Source organism: Salvia miltiorrhiza, chromosome 8, assembly GCF_028751815.1.
Source record: "Salvia miltiorrhiza cultivar Shanhuang (shh) chromosome 8, IMPLAD_Smil_shh, whole genome shotgun sequence".
NCBI lineage: Eukaryota > Viridiplantae > Streptophyta > Magnoliopsida > Lamiales > Lamiaceae > Salvia > Salvia miltiorrhiza.
In genome coordinates this window covers 501,569-521,164 of record NC_080394.1, presented here as the reverse complement: position 1 = coordinate 521,164, position 19,596 = coordinate 501,569, and the positions used below count along the sequence as shown (strand labels likewise).

At 35.2% G+C, this 19,596-nt stretch overlaps 4 protein-coding genes across 5 annotated transcripts in view; all 4 read right to left on the bottom strand.

Moving 5' to 3' along the window:
- Nucleotides 1-2,169, bottom strand: part of LOC130999714 (6,7,8-trihydroxycoumarin synthase-like) — a 57,504-nt gene extending 55,335 nt beyond the window's left edge. The window contains exons 1-2 of the mRNA XM_057925337.1: nucleotides 1,992-2,169; nucleotides 1,296-1,452 (exon numbers count right to left, since the gene is read on the bottom strand). The gene's annotated coding sequence lies outside the window, so the exon portion shown is untranslated. The remainder of the gene's footprint in view (nucleotides 1-1,295; nucleotides 1,453-1,991) is intronic.
- Nucleotides 1-9,582, bottom strand: part of LOC130999700 (probable disease resistance protein At1g58602) — a 46,311-nt gene extending 36,729 nt beyond the window's left edge. Inside the window, exons 1-3 of one of the 2 annotated variants that reach the window (XR_009093568.1) lie at nucleotides 8,002-9,582; nucleotides 6,067-7,845; nucleotides 5,624-5,922 (exon numbers count right to left, since the gene is read on the bottom strand). Coding sequence is in view for 1 of the 2 variants with exons in the window: in XM_057925318.1 (XP_057781301.1) it covers nucleotides 8,982-9,046 (65 nt within the window). In the remaining variant the exon portion in view is untranslated. Of the gene's footprint in view, nucleotides 1-5,623; nucleotides 5,923-6,066; nucleotides 7,846-8,001 lie in introns of those variants that run through there. The other variant, XM_057925318.1, reaches the window with a different exon arrangement.
- Nucleotides 1,704-19,596, bottom strand: part of LOC130999704 (probable disease resistance protein At1g58602) — a 40,127-nt gene continuing 22,234 nt past the window's right edge. Inside the window, exon 3 of the mRNA XM_057925323.1 lies at nucleotides 1,704-1,847. The gene's annotated coding sequence lies outside the window, so the exon portion shown is untranslated. The remainder of the gene's footprint in view (nucleotides 1,848-19,596) is intronic.
- LOC130996996 (probable disease resistance protein At1g58602) lies at nucleotides 15,389-18,315 on the bottom strand. Its single transcript, XM_057922277.1, has 2 exons — nucleotides 17,277-18,315; nucleotides 15,389-17,121 (listed from the first exon to the last, which is right to left on the bottom strand). Exons 1-2 carry the CDS (start codon nucleotides 18,313-18,315, stop codon nucleotides 15,389-15,391), a joined length of 2,772 nt encoding a protein of 923 aa, XP_057778260.1.

The window sequence follows — 19,596 nt, the reverse complement described above, 5'->3', positions numbered from 1 at the left end:
TTAAACTCATAATAGTAGAAAATTAATGCATAAAATGGAATATTTATGTGAGAAAATTTAGTGAAAAAAAAAATATTTCTAGAAAATATATACAACAGGAGAGTTATGTATCCAGTAAAATTTGAAATTAGATAGTAATAACATGATTTTCTTAAAAATAACAAAATCATTAAAAGAATTCGGAAATATGTGCCTCTTCATTTAAAAGAGTGTTTGTTTTAAATCTGTATCCATGTTCTTATTGTTGACAAATAAATGGATAATATTTTATTTCATATTATAGTTCTTTGTTATAATACTTTCTTCAAGCATGTTGTGATTGTAAATTGCACGGTAGTTGGGCTCCAGCCGGTGCTGGGTTGCTGCTTTCCTAATTTCTATCAAGTCGATGAAAATTCATGAAAATCAATAAAAAAAAGTCAGTCAAACTCTGCATAGAGTCTATGAATTTCCTAAATCCACAAAAATCTATCAACTTTTTAAAGTCCAAAAAAATCCAATAGAATCTCAAACCAATAGACCCCTCTCTCTTCAAGTGATCATTTCCCTTGTTTTTTTTCCTGTCTAAAATTAATAATAGATTGAGTTGAAAATTTGAAACATTAATTACAAACCATTAATTGAATTCAAACACAACAGGAATTTGAATACAATTTTTCTTCAACAATGGTAAATTAAACATATATAACCCAATTTTTCAACAAAATCCTTCAACAAAATCTTAATTAAACATGAATACAAACCATTAATTTATGTTGACCGGAAAAGAGTCCAACTAAAGCAGCTTCAAATCCTTCAACAAAATCTTCAACATATATAACCCAATTTTTCTTGCTTAATCAATGGTAAATTAAACCATCAACAACCAATCAACAAAAATCACAATTCAAGAACAGAATTATATAGCTTAAATCTTCAGAGTCGAATCTCACCAAAACAGCTACATATGGAACTAAGCAATATTGTGCAGAATCATCAAAATCAAACAGATTAATTAATAACACAAGGAATGAAATATGGGCACCACTCTGATGTTAGGCTTGGAGCTGCGTACAAAAGAAGTATATACACATTTATTTCAGAATAAGTGATTCAAGTGAAACAAGGTTGCAGAGAAAAGAGTGCAAATAATTAAAGAGAAACAAAACAAGACTGTAGCTCGAAGGGGGGGAGAAAAGTACCCTGCAACCAAGAGAAAGACGATACAAGCTTTAGAATGGGTCGAGCTTTATTAAAACCTTATCGAGCTTTATTAAAGAATTGGGAATTGAGAATGAGATTGGTGCAAGCATTACCCGGGTGGAGACTAGACTAGTCATTAGTGAAGAATGATAATTGAAGGGACATGGCTGACTTTGTGGAAATCCTCTCCCGATGCTGATACCCTCTTTCCCAATTCCGCCATTCCATAGATTTTCAGTTTCCGAAGAGTAGACATGCCGCTCAATCCATCTGGAAGCATCTCCAGATGAGTACACTCATGTATTTGTACAGTATATTCGAATAATTATATTAAGCAACACAGTTTCAATTTATTGGATTCTAAACAACCAAGCAACAAAAATCACAATACAAGAACATAAATAAAGCTTAAATCTGCAGAAATTACAAGCAAAGGCTCATGGGCCGAATCTTACCAAAATAACTCCATATTGTCCATATTAATAATACAAGGAATGGAATATATATGGCCACCACGCCCATGTACAAAAGAAATACACATTTATTTGAAAGAAAAGTGATTAAAGCGAGACAAGGTTGCAGAGAAAAGAACGCAAATAATTAAAGAGAAACACTTGGGACATGGAACAACAAGAATGCAGCTCGAAGGGGGGGAGAACAGTACCCTGCAACAAAAACCAAGACGATACAAGTTTAGAATGCGTCGAGCTTTATAGTTAAAACCTTATCGAGATACCTATCTTTTAGAGAAAAACTACAATTGAAGCAACAGAATTGGGAATTGAGAATGAGATTGGTGCAAGCATTACCCGGGTGGAGACTAGATTAGTTAGTCATCATCAATAGTTTTTGATGATAATTGAAGGGACATGGCTGACTTTGTGGAAATCCTCTCCTGATGCCGATACCCTCTTCCCCATTTCCGGCATTTTAGAAATCTTCAGTTTCCGAAGAGTACAAATGCCACTCAAACCATCTGGAAGCATCTTCAGACTGGAACAATGATAGATCTTTGGTAATAGATATAAACTAAGCTTCTTGAGGCGAGGAAAACTGTTTGATGGACACGTCATCTCCTCCCCCACAAATGATTTCGTCCATAAATACAAATATATCAAGCAAGGAAGCTTCCCCAGTATCCCCATTGGATCATCCTCAATCTCACATTCTATAAGGACCAAACTTATAAGTTTTGAACTGATGAAGTCACTCCCGTACTCTCCCAGCGCCTTCCCTAACTTAACTTCAATCCCCAAGGAATCAAGATTGGGACATGTGATTACCTTCTTCAGCGTTAACACTCCCTTATTTGTTCCTAACTCGCAACCCTTTTTGATTTCAACCAAACAATACAGTAACTTTTCCATGAGAGCAATGGCGTCGATGTTGGCTGACAAGCTTTCATTGTCGTGTATTTCTGTTCTGAAACTTCGCAGATTCTTCATTCTGTTCATACATTTTAAATCATGCACTCTACTATCCAAATTCCACAGGGTCTCCAACTCAATCACTCCCTCGTCCAATGTCAATCGATAACTTCCAATTTTTTCTTCATCATAATTGGGAAGAAACAAGTGCTTTAAACGTACCATCTCCTCAAAAACATTTGGAACTTCGATATTCCTCGAACCATGTAAATCAAGGGTATCCATGTATACCAAATTCCTTATGGACGACGGTAGCGTATCAAATTCACATCTTTCTAAACACAAACGTCTAAGATGAACAAGACTAGTGATTCCTTTCGATAACTTTCTTCCTTCAAATTTGAATCCCACCATACCTAGATCTCTCAGCAATTTGAATTTATGAAAATCAACAATACCTTGCGGGGGAAACTCAACAAAACCCGAATTTATCTGACTGAACATTTGTAGAGACCTTAAATGTTCAGTACTATCTTCTCCCCAAGTGAGTGTAAGCTCGTCAGGTTCCACTTGAACTTCCTTCCTGAAATATATAGCCAAATGCCGTATTTTCCTATGCGAGGAAGCTTTCCCACTTTGATACTCCAAACTTTGCGCACCAAAATCCTCACTTCTCCCCAATTTCAAACATAGTTCTCTTACTACATCATGAAGTTTGCAGCTCCTATATTTCATTCTAGGTGTGACACCATCGTCGTAATAAATTTCAAGTTGGACGATGGACCTGGAGGCCAACTCACCCAAGTAGAGCTCGGCAATTTCCCTCAAAGTTTTGTCTCCAATATTCTCGTATGAAATCATGCCTTGTGCTATCCACATCCTATATAGTTGCTTAGGATATATGGTTTGGTCCTCTTGAAATATACCCATATAGAGAAAGCAAGGCTTCAAATAATATGGTAGACTTTCATAGCTTAAATTTAGCACTCCATCAATCTCCTTTTCATCTCTATATATGAATTCTTTGACTAACTCCCACTCCATCATCGAATTTTTCTTTCTCAAGACCCCACCAAGTAAACAAATTGCCAACGGCAAATATCCACATTTCTGCACCATTTCTTTCCCAATTTTCTCAAAATTTTCTTCCAATGCAAACTCTGCATTGAAAAAACAAATGAAAATTAATTGAATTGTAACTTTATAACTTAATCAGATCCTCTCATCTGATTTGGAATCGATGATGCAAGAATAGAAACTAACCTGGAATGTTTGTGTGGGGAAATGCTTTCTTCTGGAGTAGTTCCAAAGCATCGTCCTCTTTTAGAAACCCAAGTTTGACAGGGCATCCAATCTCCGCGACTTCCCGTTCGCGCGTGGTGATCAAGATTTTGCTCTGCAAATCTTGGACAAGGAAGCGATGCTTGAAGCCATCCCAATGAGAAGTTTCCCAAAGATCGTCAAAAACAATGAGGCATCGCTTCTCTCTTTGTATCTTGCATAATCGCTCCTTCAACTCCCACTCGCTCAAACTTGTAACATCCTCCCTTATTTTATTGAAAAACGAGCATAATAGTAATAATAAAGAACAACATTTTCATAGATTATATAATTTAAATATATAACAAACTAGTTTCAATACATTACAAATTTTTTTGGGACATTCTGTATTTTTAAAGCATTTTTTATTAAAAGATGAGCATAATAGTAATTATAAAGAACAACATTTTCATATACTATATAGTTTCAATATATTACAAATTAATTTCAATACATTACAAACTTTTTTTTTTGTCATTTCGTACATTTTAGGCATTTTTTATTAATAGACAAGCATAATAGCAATAATAACGAACAATATTTTCATAAATTATATATTTTCAATAAATTACAAGTTAGAATGAATAATAATAAAATACAAGCATAGTAATAATGACAAACAAATTTTTTTGGGCATTCCATCCATTTTAGGCATTTTCTATTAAAAGACAAGCATAATAGTGATAATAATGTATAATATTTTTATAGATTATATAGTTTTAAATAACCCAATTATCCTTAAATTAATTATAAATGGAAGAATATAACAAGCTAATCAACTTTTGTAAAATAAATTTCTTTTATAATATAAACATATATCTATATATATTTAAAAAAAAAAAAAAAAAAAAAAAACTCAAAATTTGGGAGGGGGCTTCAGCCCCCCCTAGCCCCCCCTGGCTACGCCCCTGGGCATAATGAATTGTTGTGAGTAATTAAGGCGCTTTAAGCCAATAAGAGTTGATTAATGTTATTAATACACCTAATTTAGCCTATGATATGAACTAAACATCATAAGATGGTAGTTTCCTATGCGAGGAAGCTTGCCGTAGTTTCCCACTTTGATACTCCAAACTCTGCACACCAAAATCCTCACTTCTCCCCAATTTCAAACATAGTTCTCTTACTACATCATGAAGCTTGCATGTCTCGTATTTTCTTCCCGGTGTGACACCATCGCAAATTTCGACTTGGACGATGGACGTGGAGGCCAACTCACCCAAGTAGAGCTCCGCGATTTCATATGAAGTTTTGTCCTTGTCTCCAATATTCTCATATGAAATCATGCCTTGTGCTATCCACATCGGATACAGATCGTCAACATCTATATCTTCATCCTCTTGAAATATACCCATATAGAGAAAGCAAGACTTCAAATAATAGGGTAGACTTTCATAGCTTAAATTTAGCACACCATCATTCTCACTTTCACCTCTATATATGAATACTTTGCAATAAAAGTTAATTAGGAGTCCCTATATAATATTTATTTTATTTTATAATAAATAATATTAAATTAGTAGAACAAAAATTTGGTAAAAGTTCATGTAATTAAACGCAATTACGTTTAATTAAACGGAAAAGAGGCCAACTAAAGCAGCTGGTGCAACTTAATTTCATTCAACAGTATCTTCAACCTAAGCCAATTTTTCTAATTTTGCTTGCTTAGTACAGTATATTCGTATAGTTATATTAAGCAACATAGTTTCAATTTATTGGATTCTAAACAACCAAGCAACAAAAATCACAATACAAGAACACAAATAAAGCTTAAATCTGCAGAAGTTACAAGCAAAGGCTCATGGGCTGAATCTTACCAAAATAACTCCATGTGAAACTAAGCAAGTCTAGAATAAATTGTCCAGATTAATAATACAAGGAATGGAATATATATGGCCACCACGCCCATGTACAAAAGAAATATACACATTTATTTGAAAGAAAGTGATTAAAGCGAGACAAGGTTGCAGAGAAAAGAATGCAAATAATTAAAGAGAAACACTTGGGACATGGAACAACAAGACTGTAGCTCCAAGGGGGGGAGAAAAGTACCCTGCAACCAAAACCAAGACGATACAAGTTTAGAATGCGTCAAGCTTTATAGTTAAAACCTTATCGAGATACCTATCTTTTAGAGAAAAACTACAATTGAAGCAACGGAATTGGGAATTGAGAATGAGATTGGTGGAAGCATTACCCGGGTGGAGACTGGATTAGTTAGTCATCATCAATAGTCTCGGATGATAATTGAAGGGACATGGCTGACTTTGTGGAAATCCTCTCCTGATGCCGATACCCTCTTCACCATTTCCGGCATTCTAGTAATCTCCAGTTTCCGAAGAGTAGAAATGCCACTCAAACCATCTGGAAGCATCTTCAGACTGGAACAATCATAGATCTTCAATTCATAGAGAAGGGGCATGGCTCCTGCCTCCACTCTCCACTAGCTCCCTCAACTTTGGTAACCCCCATAGCATAAGATTCTTGAGGCGAGGAAAACTGTTTGATGGACACGTCATCTCCTCCCCCACAAATGATTTCGTCCATAAATACAAATATATCAAGCAAGGAAGGTTCCCCAGTATCCCCATTGGATCATCCTCAATCTCACATTCTAACATGACCAAAGTTATAAGTTTTGAACTGATGAAGTCACTCCCGCACTCTGCCAGCGCCTTCCCTAACTTAACAAGAATCCACAAGGAATGAAGATTGGGACATGTGATTACCTTCTTCAGCGTTAACACTCCCTTATTTGTTCCTAACTCGCAACCCTTTTCGATTTCAACCCTACAAAACAGTAACTTTTCCATGAGAGCAATGGCGTCGATGTTGGCTGACAAGCTTTCGTTGTCGTATATTTTTGTTGAGAAAGTTCGCAGATTCTTCATTCCGTTCACACATTTTAAATCATGCACTCTACTATCCAAATAACACAGGGTCTCCAACTCAATCACTCCCTCGTCCAATGTCAATCGATAACTTCCAATACTTTCCTCATCATAATTGGGAAGAAACAAGTGCTTTAAACGTACCATCTCCTTAAAAACATTTGGAACTTCAACATTTTTCGAAAGACTTAAATCAAGGGTATCCATATATACCAAATTCCTTATGGACGATGGTAGCATATCAAAATCACATCTTTGTAAACACAAACGTCTAAGGTGAACAAGACTAGCGATTACTTTCGATAACTTTCTTCCTTCAAATTTGAATCCCACCATAACTAGATCTCTCAGCAATTTGAATTTCTGAAAATCAACAATACCCTGCGGGGGAAACTCAACAACACCCAAATTTATGTGATTGAACATTTGAAGAGACCTTAAATGTTCGCTACTATCTTCTCCCCAAGTGACTGTAAGCTCGTCTGGTTCCACTTGAACTTCTTTCCTGAAATGTATAGCCAAATGCCGTATTTTCTTATGCGAGGAAGCTTTCCCACTTTGATACTCCAAACTCTGCACACCAAAATCCTCACTTCTCCCCAATTTCAAACATAGTTCTCTTACTACATCATGAAGTTTGCAGTCCCTATATTTTCTTCCCGGTGTGACACCATCATAAATTTCGACTTGGACGATGGACCTGGAGGCCAACTCACCCAAGTAGAGCTCTGCAATTTCCATCAAACTTTTGTCCTTGTCTCCAATAGAAATCATGCCTTGTGCTATCCACATCTGATACAGATCTTTAGCACTTATATCTTCATCCTCTTGAAATATACCCATATAGAGAAAGCAAGACTTCAAATAATAGGGTAGACTTTCATAGCTTAAATTTAGCACTCCATCAATCTCACTATCACCTCTATAAATGAATTCTTTGATATCCTCATTTACTAACTCCCACTCCTTCATCGAATTTTTTATTCTCAAGACCCCACCGAGTAAAGAAATTGCCAACGGCAAATACCCACAATTTTGCACCATTTCTTTCCCAATTTTCTTAAATTTATCTTCCAATGCAAACTCTGCATTGAAAAAACAAACGACGTTTAATTGTATAGTAACTTTATAACTTAATTAGATCCTCTCATCTGATTTGGAATCGATGATGCAAGAGTAGAAACTAACCAACAGGTAAATCTAGAATATTATTTGTAGACTAGAAGTCAAATCCAACTAACCTGGAATGTTGGTGTGGGGAAATGCTTTCTTCTTGAGTAGTTCCAAAGCATCTTCCTCTTTTAGAAACTCAAGTTTCACAGGGCATCCAATCTCCGCGACTTCCCGTTCGCGCGTGGTGATCAAGATTTTGCTCTGCAAATCTTGGACAAGGAAGGGATGCTTGAAGCCATCCCAATGAGAAGTGTCCCAAAGATCGTCAAAAACAATGAGGCATCGCTTCTCTCTTTGTATCTTGCATAGTCGCTCCTTCAACTCCCACTCGCTCAAACTTGTAACATCCTCCCTTATTTTTGGCCCATCCTTGGTGTTTTGATGCTGTAGCTGCATGAGAACATCATTCCAAACTGATTGAAAACTCTGACATTGCTGACTAATGCAAACCCATGCGCAAAGATCAAAGCTGGTGTTGGTCTCGTTGTAGAGCTTTTTGGCAATGGTGGTCTTGCCTGATCCCCCCATTCCCCACACTGAAATTACTCGATGCTTTTCGTCTTCCACTAGGAGATGAAGAAGCTGCTGGAGCTCATCCTTCATCCCCACAAAACAGTCTCCGATCTCGAATTCGGGGAAACTCTTCCTTGCCCTGTTGTTGGCGGACGAGCTTTCCCCTTCATCTGTATTGTTGATGATGCTCTTCTTTATGCCACTTTCTAACATTTCCTTGTTTATCCATTCAAGTCGGGATTTGATCGGTGAAATCTCCGAGCCTAATTGGTGGATCGACTTGTATTCTTCCAAACTACAAGTACATTTGCGGACGAGCTGTCTGAGACCTCGTCTTCTCCTTGACAACACTTGATAAGCTGCGTGTCTTTCAATGGCAGCTTCCGCTCTGTACACAAGATCTTTGATCTCCGAGATCCAATTCAAAATGATTTCGCTTTCATGTCGTCTTCTATCGGCATCTTTGAGGAGACACTTCATCTCTTTGAGCTGCCACTCGATCTCCTTCACTTCATCGCCCACACCATATAAAAACTTTGCCTCTTCCAACAACAAATCGCGCAGGGTTTCTAGAGCAGTCGACACCACTGCTTCTGCCATCGCAACAATTCCAAACTCGAATTTCTTTGGTCAAATTGATTTACTATTGGTGAGAGTATATATAGAGAGGAATAAGGATGAGGAACTCGTTGTGGTGAACACAAATTCTTCAATGGAGATTGCAAAGAATTTTTATTCCGGAACAGAGAAATTAGGACTTGGAGAGTTGTATGAGAAAAGAGTGAAAGTAGTTTAGCTTCTGAGAAAGCACCAACTCATTATTGTGTTTCTACCTTGTCTTCTTCTTCTTCTTCTTCTTCTTCTTCTTCTTCTTCTTTATTCAATGATTCTCGCCCATTCAATGAAAAGTAGTTAAAGTTCAAACTAAGAAATCAATATTTATCGCTTTAGTTGCTTTTCAGTGTGTCCTTTTGATTTAATAGTATTTGTGCTCTTTACCTTTATTAGTGGAGTGGTTGCAGTACTTTTGATTTTAATAGTATTTGTGCTCCTTACCTTTAGTGGAGTGGTCTGAGAAGATAATAAGATGACAATAAAAATAGAATTACAAAACATATATTGTTAATATACAAGGGTTAATAGTGCCTAAATACACAAAGTTTTACCAAATTCTAAAATTACACGCTATTTTTAAAATCTGCTTCATAATACATCACCTTTACTCATTTTCTGATTCTTCCCACGATGAGTGTTTTCCCTAAATGCGAAATTGACGTGGCATCAGTTGGAGCATCAGTTGCTGCATTTCTTGGTTTGCTTGCCTGCTTTTGGTTCTCTAGTAAAGGTTGAGTTTTTGTTTCAATAATGATTTTAGCTATTGGGTTGATTATGATTAGTAGTTGGCTAATGAGGTTATATTTTTGTATAAATTCATTGTATTGCAATGTTAAGTTGCTTTACTTGTAATTATGCCTCATTATCTTAAAACCTTATTACTTAATATTGGGGTTATATTAATAGAGCAACAAGATCAATGAGATAGGTTCCCTTGATGATGAGTTTTGGTAATCCTTTTGAACCAGTGATGTATTTTCAATTACATACATTTGTATTCATCAGTAAAATCGTTGGCCCACTCCGGCGACGTCAGTAGATAAAACGATGAACTATTTGTCAGGAAGGCCATCAATGATCACCGACAACAGCAAAAATTCGTTGGTAAATTTTTTACTAATTATATGGACACTGACCTCACCGTCGGTGGTGTTCTGTCATATCTCACTTTGTCGATCGATCGATTTTCACCGGGCATCGTCGGTGTAGTATATTAAATTTTTTTAATTAGCATTTGGTTTATTTAATTCTATAACAACAGTAAACATCTTTAAAATTTATCGATATATTAATAAATTATTAATTTATAGATAAAATTCAAAGGTCCCGAAGTTATTAATTTATAGAAGTTTTATTATAAATTTTTTAAAGATCCAGCGATCATACTGAATTTTCAAACATATACATATTAAGGTATGATAACAACATATACTCCCTTCGTCCTCATAAAATGTATCCAATTTGTCATTTTCTTCGTCCTCATAAAATGTATCCGGTCTATTTTTGATAAGTTTTCTACTTACATTAAAGTGGGACCCTTACAGTCCACTCACAAGTCACAACACATTCAACTAATTTATTAAAATCCGTGTCATTTAGAGATGAATACTTTTTATATGGACGGAGGAATTACTTAATTTGATTGGGCTTTTGAGTTGGATTTTATAATTGTGGGTTTAATTAAGGCGTGGATCCATTTCTTTCATTAGTGGATCTTTGCAATTGGGCTGATATATAGTCGGGCTTCGTTAATAATTACTTGATCACTTATTTATAGTAGGAAAGAGTTTTCAAAGTAAAGAAAACGGTTGAGCTAAATATTCACCAATCATGATTTTAAATCCATCAAATCAAAGCACAACACTACCATTAGTATTAGTATATTCATGCTAACCAACATGAATATTCCTCAATATAATATTTAGACTTTGAGCTAAGAATTACATATATTCATATTAAGCAACCCAATTTTCAATTTATTGGATGCTAAACATTATCAATACATATTTTTTTTTTCTAAATTTCTGAACTCTTAAAAATAGTTGTTTTTAAATATTCCTCAATATAATATTTAAACTTTTATTTGTTGCAGATAATAAATCAATATTAAATTAGAATTCTGCCAAAAATAAATTATAAAGACACTAGTCCATAAAATAACTTCCTCATAGCAGTGGAAAGGGGTTTTAAGAAATATAATTGTGTGTTTGGTAAGTGGAAAAGGCCCCACACAATTTAAAAAAAGTTGAGATAGTCAATAAGTTTGTATGGGTACATTATATTAGTGACAATATGTATAAATAAATGGGGAATTTAAGAGTGATGGTTAGTGAGATTATTATCAAAAATGAAGTAGGAAGATGTTATGCGAATGGACGAAAAAGAAAAAAAAATGAAGTTATTTAATGGGCGGAGGGAGTACTTAATATACATGTCGGATGATTCAACACAATTAATAAAAACTTTACAAGATTAAAAAACTTCCACCGTCTCCTTTCTCGATGCAACACAAGCATTGTCTGTTGTTCATGATTTGCATTACGTATAATATCAACATATCTAAGAATTTCTGGAAGATCATAGGAATGTATATTTTTTTCTCATGCTTTCTATGATAGTAATAAACTTTTTCAAAGTTTTGTAAACTCACAATTCAATTGAAGTACTTAGTTTTGAAATCTTTAGACAACGCATCAAAGTAGGGATCCTAAAAGATTCTCACATTTGTTGGGACACTATATACCAAGATTATACTAGCAAATAACCTCTGCAATTTATTTGGCATTTAAAATGTTATTACTTCATTAATAGACTCAATATTTCTTGAGTCAGGGGTGGAATAAAACTTTGCAGAATCATCAAAATCAAACAGATCATGGCTGACAAGCTTTCGTTGTCGTGTATTTTTGTTGAGAAATTTATCAGATTCTTCATTTTGTTCATACATTTTAATTCATGCACTCTACTATCCAACCCCAACAGACTCTCCAACTCAACCACTCCCTCGTCCAATGTTAATCGATAACTTCCAATTTTTTTCTCATCATAATTGGGAAGAGCCAAGTGTTTTAAACATAGCATCTCCTTAAAAACGTTAGGAACTTCAATATTTCTCGAACAACTTAAATGAAGGGTATCCATGTATACCAATTCCTTATGGATGACGTTAGCTTATCAAATTCACATCTTGCTAAACGCAAACATCTAAGGTGAACAAGATTAGTGATTCCTTTCGGTAACTTCCTTCCTGAAAATTTGAATCCTTCCATAACTAGATCTCTAAGTAATTTGAATTTCTGAAAATCAAAGATATTTTGCAGGGGAAACTCAACAGCAACACGCAAACTGAAGTGATTGAATATTTGAAGAGACCTTAGTGTTTGCTAGCATCTTCTCCAAGCCCGTCAGGTTCCAGTTCGACTTCTCTTCTGAAATGGATAGCCAAATGTCGTATTTTCATATGTTAGGAAGCTTCACTTAATAAGGTATTAAGTTTTCCAGTTTGATACTTCAAACTCAGCACGCCAAAATCCTCTTGATTTGCTAATTTGGTGGTGAGAGGGAAGTTAATTAGAAAAGATAAGGAAGTTGTGGAGCTGCTGCCTTCGCCAGTAGTCAATAGTCAATACATGTTAAATATGTGTAAATAGTTGTCGTTACACCAAAAATGTCAGCACACTACTTTTAGTAAATAGTTAGAATATGTGCATAAAATGAAGAAATTGATCTTATTAAGAGCAAACGCATGGTAAATGAGGAAGACCCTCCACAAAAGCGGGAGGTTCATTTATCCCAAACTTCCACATTAGAAAAATCACAAGCATATATATTAAACTGAATCTCTCACCAACACACAACAACTCACTTGATGTTAAAATGGATCATCAATATTCTCGACTATATTTAATTTCTCGACATCATGATATTATGCGATTTTTTTTTCAAATGGGTTAAATTTGCATACGAGTTAATCAGATTGGGCTTTTGATTTCGGTTTTATAACATGAAATTGATGTGCTGTTGGGCCTGATAGTTTACGGGCTGAATTTCTGTTTGTTGGGTCTTTTAATTAAGGTATGGATCCATTTCTTTCAAAGTGGATCGAAGATGAAAGAGATAAGGTTTCAAAGAAAGAAAACAGAGAAATAAGTTGGGTTGGGCTCATATTTGTAATTGGGCTGATAAGTGGTTGGGCTTCAACCACGAGAACACGACGAATCGAAATAGAAACAAAATGGAAATCACACGCACTCGAAATTACGTGGTTCGATCCAGAATGGATCTTCGTACATAGGGGTGTTCGCGGTTTGGTTTGATGCGGTTTGGCGTCAAAACCAAACCAATTAAACCATAACCAAACCGTATTAATATTAAAACCAAACCAAACCAAACTGTATTAATGCAGTTTGATGCGGTTTGGTTTGCGATTTATTTATATTTTTTATTTTTCTATTTTAGAGTAATAAAAAATCAAACATCTAAGGTCTTCAAAATTAATAAAAATAAAATAACATTGAAGAAAATGATAAAAAAAAAGTTAGTACATACTAAAAAGACATTTAATATGCATCAAAACTAAATCTTAAGCATGTCTTTTCTCCATATTATTCATGTTTATCGAGGTCCTAGCATCCATCTAAACAAATAAATTAGGGGTTAAGAATTAAGTTTAAGAAAAGTAAGCTTATTGTGTGATGATATGTAATTAAAGACTTTAACGGATAGGAATATTATATAATTTTATTAAACTTTCAAAATATAATAATAATAATAATAATAATAATAATAATAATAATAATAATAATAATAATAATAATAATAATAATAATAATAATAATTGGTTTAAATATATTACGGTTTACGGTTTGGTCTATAATTTTAAAAAACTAAATCTAAACCATAAACCATATTTTTGCAAAAATATAAACCAAACCATATTTTTCAAACCGTAAACAAAACCAAACCACATAAATACGGTTTGGTTTGATTTGATTTACGGTTTAAATCAAATTATGAACACCCCTATTCGTATACGGGTGGTGGACATCGTATACGACTAAATAATTCCTACAATTTCTACTACGAACATGTTAGCTTTATCATTAATCAGCCATATTCCAACAATTACGGATTTGAGGAACCAATTGACTTTAATCCAATTAAATCTTAAGTTGATCAGGCTTAAATAAAATCGGAATTAACTCTAGAGCAGTCGACACCACTGCTTCTGCCATCGCAACAATTCCAGACTCGATCGATCGATTTACTATTGGTGAGAGTATATAGAGAGAGGAATAAGGATATGGAACTCGTTGTGGTGAATACAAATTCTTCAATCGAGATTGCGAAGAATTTGGATTGTGAAACAGAGTTTTTCCTCTATGAGAAAAGAGTAACTTTGTGAGAAAGCACATAATCTTGATTATTTCCTCTTGTTTTGTTTAGTAGGGACCACCTGGTGATTCATTCAATTATACTAATTCTGTTTGTTTGTTAAGTATTATACTAAATTCTTCATTCAATAATTAATTCAACCTTGTCATAAGCGCCTGTTTGTTTCTACCTCGTCTTCTTCTTCACCCAATCATTCAAAGGGAATTTATAAATTATTTCTTCAACACCAAATCAAATCGAGCAATTATATATAATTATATATATAAGATGCTCGTTTTGTGAATTTATAAAAACCTTGTGAATTTCTTCAACACCCAACCTTGTCATAAGATGCTCGTTTTGTGAATTTATAAAAACCAAATCGAGCAATTATATATAATTAAGCAACCATTAAGCAACCCATTAGTATAGTATATTCATATTAAGCAACCCAGTTTTCAATTTATTGGAATCTAAACAACCAAGCAACAAAAATCACAATTCAACAACTGAAATAAAGCTTAAATCTCCAGAAATTATATACAAAGACTCATGGACTGAATCTTACCAAAATAACTCCATATGGAACTAAGCAAGTCTAAAATAAATTGTCTAGAATCAACCAGATTAATAATACAAGAGAAATATACACATTTATTTAAAAAGAAATATACACATTAAAGAGAAACAAGGTTGCAGAGAAAAGAATGCAAATAATTAAAGAGAAATACTTGGGATGTGGAACGACAAGACTGTAGCTCGAAGGGGGCCGGGGGAGAAAACTACCCTGCAACCAAAACCAAGACGATACAAGTTTAGAATGGGTCGAGCTTTATAATTAAAACCTTATCGAGATACCTATCTAGCTTTAGAGAAAAACTACAATTGAAGCAACAAAATTGGGAATTGAGAATGAGATTGGTGCAAGCATTACCCGGGTGGAGACTAGACTAGTTAGTCAAGGATGATAATTGAAGGGACATGGCTGACTTTGTGGAAATCCTCTCCTGATGCCGATACCCTCTTCCCCATTTCCGGCATTCCAATGATCTTCAGTTCCCGAAGAGTAGAAATGCCATTCAATCCAACTGGAAGCATCTTCAGATTGGAACAATTATAGATCATCAATTCAGAGAGAAGGGGCATGGCTCCTGCCTCCACTCTCCACTCCCTCAACTTTGGTAATTGACATAGAAAGAGCTTCTTGAGGCGAGGAAAACTGTTTGATGGACACGTCATCTCCTCCCCCACAAATGATTTCGTCCATAAACACAATGTTACCAAGCAAGGAAGCTTCCCCAGTATCCCCATTGGATCATCCTCAATCTCACATTCTGACAGGGCCAAACTTATAAGTTTTGAACTGATGAAGTCACTCCCGCACTCTGCCAGCGCCTTCCCTAACTTAACTTCAATCCACAAGGAATGAAGATTGGGACATGTTATTACCTTCTTCAGCGTTAACACTCCCTTATTTGTTCCTAACTCGCAACCCTTTTTGATTTCAACCAAACTAAACAGTAACTTTTCCATGAGAGCAATGGCGTCGATGTTGGCTGACAAGCTTTCATTGTCGTGTATTTTTGTTTTGAAACTTCGCAGATTCTTCATTATGTTCATACATTTTAAATCATGCACTCTACTATCCAAATTCGACAGGGTCTCCAACTCAATCACTCCCTCATCCAATGTCAATCGATAACTTCCAATTTTTTCCTCATCATAATCGGGAAGAAACAATCGCTTTAAACGTACCATCTCCTTAAAAACATTTGGAACTTCAATATTCATCGAATAAGTTAAATCAAGGGTATCCATGTATACCAAATTCCTTATGGACGACGGTAGCTTATCAAATTCACATTTTTCTAAACGCAAACGTCTAAGGTGAACAAGACTAGCGATTCCTTTCGATAACTTTCTTCCTTCAAATTTGAATCCCACCATAACTAGATCTCTCAGCAATTTGAATTTCTGAAAATCAACGATACCTTGCGGGGGAAACTCAACAACAACACCCGAATCTATGTGATTGAACATTTGAAGAGACCTTAAATGTTCGCTACTATCTTCTCCCCAAGTGAGTGTAAGCTCGTCAGGTTCCACTTGAACTTCTTTCCTGAAATATATAGCCAAATGCCGTATTTTCCTATGCGAGGAAGCTTTCCCACTTTGATACTCTAAACTCTGCACACCAAAATCCTCACTTCTCCCCAATTTCAAACATAGTTCTCTTACTACATCATGAAGTTTGCAGCTCCAATATTTGATTCCAGGTGCGACACCATCGTAAATTTCGACTTGGACGATGGACCTGGAGGCCAACTCACCCAAGTAGAGCTCTGCAATTTCCATCAAAGTTTTGTCCTTGTCTCCAGTAGAAATCATGCCTTGTGCTATCCACATCCTATATAGATTGTTAACATATATATCTTCATCCTCTTGAAATATACCCATATAGAGAAAGCATGACTTCAAATAATAGGGTAGACTTTCATAGCTTAAATTTAGCACTCCATCAATCTCCTTTTCATCTCTATATATGAATTCTTTGACTAACTTCCACTCCATCATCGAATTTGTCTTTCTCAAGACCCCACCGAGTAAACAAATTGCCAACGGCAAATACCCACATTTCTTCACCATTTCTTTCCCAATTTTCTCAACATTGTCTTCCAATGCAAACTCTGCATTGAAAAACAAATGACAATTAATTGATTAGTAACTTTATAACTTAGTCAGATCCTCTCATCTGATTTGGAATCGATGATGCAAGAGTAGAAACTAACCAACATGTAAATCTAGAATATTATTTGTAGACTAGAAGCCAAATCCTAGTAACCTGGAATGTTGGTGTGGGGAAATGCTTTCTTCTTGAGTAGTTCCAAAGCATCTTCCTCTTTTAGAAACCCAAGTTTGATAGGGCATCCAATCTCCGCGACTTCCTGTTCACGCGTGGTGATCAAGATTTTGCTCTGCGAATCTTGGACAAGGAAGGGATGCTTGAAGCCATCCCAATGAGAAGTTTCCCAAAGATCGTCAAAAACAATGAGGCATCGCTTCTCTCGTTGTATCTTGCATAGTCGCTCCTTCAACTCCCACTCGTTCAAGCTTGTAACATCCTCCCTTATTTTTGGCCCATCCTTCGTGATTTGATGCTCTAGCTGCTTGAGAACATCCTTCCAAACAGATTGAAAACTTGGACATTGCTGACTAATGCAAACCCACGCGGAAAGATCAAACTTGGTCTCGTTGTAGAGCTTTTTGGCAATGGTGGTCTTGCCTGATCCCCCCATTCCCCAAACTGATATAACTCTCTCCTCGTTGTCTTGTTTTAGGAGATCACGAAGCTGCTTCAGCTCATCGTCCATCCCCACAAAACAGTCTCCGATCTCAAATTCGGGGAAGGTAATTTTCTTCTTGTTATCGCTGGCAGCCGAGCTCTCGCCGTCATCGATGATGTTCTTTATCCCGTAGTCTCGCATTAATTTCTCAGTAACTCTTCCAAGATCGGATTTGATTTTTGAAATCTCGGAGCCTAGTTGGTGGAGTGAGTTGAATTCCTCCAAAATACAAGAATATCTGCAGATGAGCTGTCTCAGGCCTCGTCCTCGTCTTCTCCTTGCCAACACTTGATAAGCTGCGTGTCTTTCAATGGCAGCTTCCGCTTCGTACACAAGATCTCTGATCTCCGAGATCAAGTTGAATAAGGTTTCGCTTTCATGTCGTCTTCTGTCGGCATCTTTGAGAAGACACTTCATCTCTTTGAGCTGGATCTCGAGCTCCCTCACTTCGTCACCCACACCAGATAAAAATTTTACTTCATCCTTCAACAAATCGCGCAAGGTTTCTAGAGCCATCGACACCACTGCTTCTGCCATTGCAACAATTTGAGGGAATTCAAGCTCAGATTTCTTTGGCTTAATTGATTGGTGGAACAGTGTTGATTTGGTAGTGGTGAGAGTGAAGGAAATTAGTGAAGGAGAAAGGATAAGGAGCATGTGGTCGTAATTGTGGGGATGGTCATACTTTCAATTTAGTATTTAATTTAGTATTTTGGTCCGTCCATAAAAATATGTGACTGTATAACTTATTTTTAGCAATTATTTGACTAACTTGTGGGCCCCTTTTCTACTCACTAACTTAATTAACTTTTTCCTTTGTTTTAAATTTATAGACCCTTTCTCCACTCATTAAATAAACAATACAAGTTTTCTGAAAACTTGTGTCATCGTCCTTTAGGCCATATTTTCGTTGACGGAGGGAGTAATTTTTAAATGATTTGTTAGATAATTTTTTTAAAAATATTATGTGTGAAAGAGATTGATAATATCATAAAAGAATGTGTGCAAAAATATAAACACCACATCTATATTAATCTATATCTATACTAACAGAAAAAGTGTTTTGGGCACAAAATTTAGATTGTCTATTTTAACCCCATTACATAATTTTGGTTGATAAATTTATCATTAGAAAACGAGATAGTAAAAATTTCTCCTTTTAAACTCCTTTATTTTCCATCATTTTCTATAAAATAGAATCCTATCCTTTCTCATCTCTTCTTTTTCACTCCAAGAATGAATAATATTATTCCTTCATTTTTGGTGTAATAATATTATTCTTCTACTTAATTTTCTTTTGTACAAAATGAGGGGGAAAAAAAGGAAGTAATTAATTTAAAATGAGAAATTTTGTTATCTCATCTCGTACTGTCTTTAAATTTCTGTGTTTATTTATGTAACTTATAAAAAAATGATAAATTGAACACACTCTTAATTTATATAGGCTCAGCAAAAAACGAAAGAGTACTTTGTTTGAAAGTAAAATATCTTGGTATGTGGTCAACATTTGCTGGGAATTGAGAGTGGGAGATAAATTTCTTATTTTATTGCATTTATTCAAGTGGGCCAAGTTTTATTTGAATATTTTCACATGCATGAGATGGGTCAATTTCTGACTGCCATGCTGTGCAAGGTACTAAACTTAATTATAAACACACTATGTTGGGCTAGTTTACTGTATATATATACTACGTACGATACATGTATATATACATTATTAATTTGACAATAATTGTAAGGTACGGTTAGGAAATTATAAACATCTTTTAAATATAACGTAATGAATTATGAATACATGATGAATTATTATTATTATTA

What these genes read in the sequence shown, in the direction of transcription:
- LOC130996996 (XM_057922277.1), bottom strand. Translation starts at nt 18,315, where the DNA reads ATGGCAGAAGCAGTGGTGTCGATGGCTCTAGAAACCTTGCGCGATTTG. An exon ending in TCCCCACACCAACATTCCAG is followed by an intron (nt 17,122 to 17,276) that starts GTTACTAGGATT and finishes TTTTCAATGCAG; the next exon opens with AGTTTGCATTGGAAGACAAT.